The following is a 3,392-nucleotide window of genomic DNA, read 5'->3' as shown; positions in this document are numbered from 1 at the left end:
ACTGTTTGTTTGGCTGGAATGGATTTTCGATTCCCATTCTTGGGGGATAGGGAATGAGATTCCCATTCTAGAGTCTGTCAAAAAGTAAAGAACAAAAACCCTATTTGGGCTTCTCACCACAAAGGATAGATCTGTCAAATCCATGTCAATTGTGGAGACTTAAGGCCTATTCTTATTGCCTATTGATAGTCTTCTTCAAGATAACTCATTTGAGGCCCATTAAGGCCTATTTTCAGCTCTTTCTTTTTCTTTTTAAGCCCACTGAGGCATTTCTATTTTGGATCCTAGAGGCCCTATCTATATAGGCATTTTGTTGGCCCAATGTGGTTTTTATTGGCGGTTAATTTCTGGCCCATTTCGGACTGGCCCGTGGTGGCTTGTTGTCATGTTGACTCAAGTGATATAATGATCAAGTGGTTATGTTGAAATGGAGTTTTTGAGATTAGATTAGGATAAGATCGATTAGTTACAGTTGGAGTTTGAATGGGTTGTCTCTTTCTTCTTCTTTAAATTCTCATGTACTTATCAGATTTAATAATGCAATAATAATGCAATATCTTTTCATGTTCTCTGATGTATTTTAGAGTCTTAAAGGCTGCGTGGGAAGGAGACGGTAAAATTATTACATCACACTTGGAAAACGAATCAATTTAACATTCTTTTTGGAGAGTTTACAACTTATATTTCAAGAGGAAAAACGTAGAAAAGAAAACTGAAGGAAAAAAAAAAAAAAAAAACTCATATAAACACTTGGTACATAAAACTTAAATGCATCCTAACTTATGTTAGGATAATTTAATTAGTTAACTGCACTGCACAACCTCCTTATCTCCCCCAAGGAGCCTGTGAGAGGATTGATATCGCCCATCTTTATCATGGAAGATGCAAAATCTGATTTAAAAGTATTAGGGCTCTTGCTATATTCAGTGACAATGCTGTCTGTTGATCCTCCGCTGAAGAGAACTTGATCAGAATGAAGGAGACCCTTTCTCTGGATCAGATTCTTGAAGTAGTTATTGTCAAAAGAGTTGGGTGTGACCAAATCGAGAGGGGCCAAATTGCCATCCCCTGAGGCGTCAGTAGGACAACGACGTCTTCTTGTGCTTGCAAAGCCAGCATCAATGTCACTGGAATTATCGTATATCCGGCCTCGGAATGTCAGGCACCTTGCTTGTCCAATGGTGTGTGAACCTGAGAGGGCGACCATGTCTCTTGCACTAAGACCCTTCTTAGCAAACTGGCCGATAAGTGTGTCAAGGCTTGCTGTAAAGATTGGAAGGTCACTGTTAGCTAGGTCTGGGCTTGCAGTGGTGGAGTCTCTTCTTCCAAGCTTCACGGTCCACGATGGGCCTCCCGCCTGATTTTCAGAAATATAAATGACAAGTTATTAGTGTATTCTGAATTAAGAAGCTATAAAGTTATACATTTATATGCAGAGCAAAACATATATTCTTTATCAGAAGATATCATCAAATACTCACAGCGACAGATGCGTCCCGTGCAGCAACTGCGACGATGTCTGCACATGAAACAACACCCGGACAAATGTTCTCCACCTGAGCTTTCGCCTTGTCTATGACTTCATAACCTCTGGCTGAGTTTTTATTCGCGGGAGCATTCTTCTCACTTGTGATTGAAGAAGAATCATCAAGTAAAATTGATGCATCGCAACCCTGGAAATTAAAGCCCATGATCACAAGGTCAGAGCAAGAATTTATCATGCTTGGAAGAATAAAGAATTGAAAGAACGTAAGGAACAATCACAAGTACCTGAACAAAGCAATCATGGAAATGAAGGCGAATGAGTGATGCGGCCATTCGCCGCTCAGCTGAGACAGCAGATCGGATGACAGTTCTAATGGTGTTGAGTGCCCCAGGACACGAATTATCGTAGAAGCTAGGCGTCAACTGTGCTTGAGTTGGCGTGGTTGACGATACCAGAAACAGGGTAACAACAATACAAGTTAGGGAGATGCCTGAACATCTTCTTGAACCCATATCTACCAACCCAATCTCACTGTCTTTCCCACTCTAAAGAATCAAGAGATTACACAAATTAAAGAACTGGAGAAATAGTAGGGAAATGCTTCGTCTCAAGCAGCTAATGAATGTGTAGAAACGATATATAAAACAAGAACGCAATGCAATGAGCAAGAACGAATGCAAAGCTCATTTTATAGGCAGAGTATTCACGTAGTAGTTTTTCAAGGTGACTGATGAACTGGTCAGGAGTCGGCTAACGCGTTATTATCAAAGGTTGTTGAATTTCTTTTGCATGACTCATTCAGCCATTCTCTTAACTTACCCTCATTAATTACAACGCTTAATGTAACTCAACGCAGATGTGAGACGATCTCAATATGTGTCCCTCTGTTCTTTCTCATGGTTTTTTCTTAAAATTTAAGCTAAAGTTCAGAATTAATATATTAGAATTGACAAGTTTGGAAAGTCAAAAAGCCAAAAAATGTGTATTCAACGCTGATAGCTGCGCTTCCATTGTATTGGTGGAAATTGGAAAGAGAGGACACTCCCAATAAACATGTTGGGCTGAATCTTTCAGCTTCAACTTCAAAGTAGCTGAACCGGCTTTAGCTGAAGCTCCCCCAAACGGGGCCCTTAATAAAATGCACCAGATCAATGCCGATGGTAGCATGTTGGGCTAATAAACATGCACGATTCATGGTATGACACGTCAAGGCTTCATGATAGCTAGGTGTACAAATCCTCATCAGAACTGGATCCACATGTATATATGTTACATTGACATTGTGTATATATCTTGATTAACCAGTATTAATTATGTATAAAACTGTTGACCATTGGAACTCGAATGAGCCCTGCATTCTTCTTCGGATAAAATAAGAGGAATTCTACATAGTAGCCTTTATTTAACGGATCACATGCATTAAACGTCAGAGACAAAATTAAAAAGTAAAAGCTAAGGTCCTAAGCAAAATCTTGATATAGTTTAATCAGCCAATAAGAAGATGATTGGTCAAACTCTGACCTCCTGTGGTTGGGCAAGCCTTAGCTGTTCATCAAAAGTCAAAAGTCAAATTAACTTTTGTTTAGAGTCTGTGACGTCTCACAATTCTGCAGGGCACTGGTTTGTGTCGCTTTCTTAAAAAAAGGGTGCACTCCTTGGAGGGTAAAGTGTGAGTGTTTGACAGAGACGTTAAAGTGAAAAATGAATGGATAAGATTTATACTTTGAATCAATGTAAAGCTAACTATATATATATATTTATGGTTAATAAGTTGGGCCGGAGCAGTGTGATGCATGGGTTTGGTTAAACAAAATTGAAATAAATGAAATAGGAGTCTTATGATTAATTGGGTCAAGCTAGATCAAATCGAGGTTAGTTCTTGATTCTGTCTTCACATCGATCTGTT

The 3,392-nt window shown here is 39.2% G+C and overlaps 1 protein-coding gene across 1 annotated transcript; it reads right to left on the bottom strand.

Annotated features, from left to right (window-relative positions):
- Positions 1–765: 765 nt before the first annotated feature.
- On the bottom strand, positions 766–2,012 carry LOC148855570 (lignin-forming anionic peroxidase-like). The gene is made up of 3 exons (XM_088986630.1): positions 1,771–2,012; positions 1,482–1,673; positions 766–1,357 (listed from the first exon to the last, which is right to left on the bottom strand). The coding sequence occupies exons 1-3, from the start codon at positions 1,996–1,998 to the stop codon at positions 800–802; spliced, it is 978 nt and encodes a 325-aa protein (XP_088842756.1). The 5' UTR covers positions 1,999–2,012; the 3' UTR covers positions 766–799.
- Between the last annotated feature and the right edge of the window lie 1,380 nt (positions 2,013–3,392).

The sequence above is a fragment of the Nelumbo lutea genome, chromosome 4, assembly GCF_056320005.1.
Source record: "Nelumbo lutea isolate HS-2025 chromosome 4, American lotus-T2T, whole genome shotgun sequence".
Classification (NCBI taxonomy): Eukaryota; Viridiplantae; Streptophyta; class Magnoliopsida; order Proteales; family Nelumbonaceae; genus Nelumbo; species Nelumbo lutea.
The sequence above is the reverse complement of the archived record's forward strand: the minus strand, read 5'-3'. Positions and strand labels throughout refer to the sequence as shown.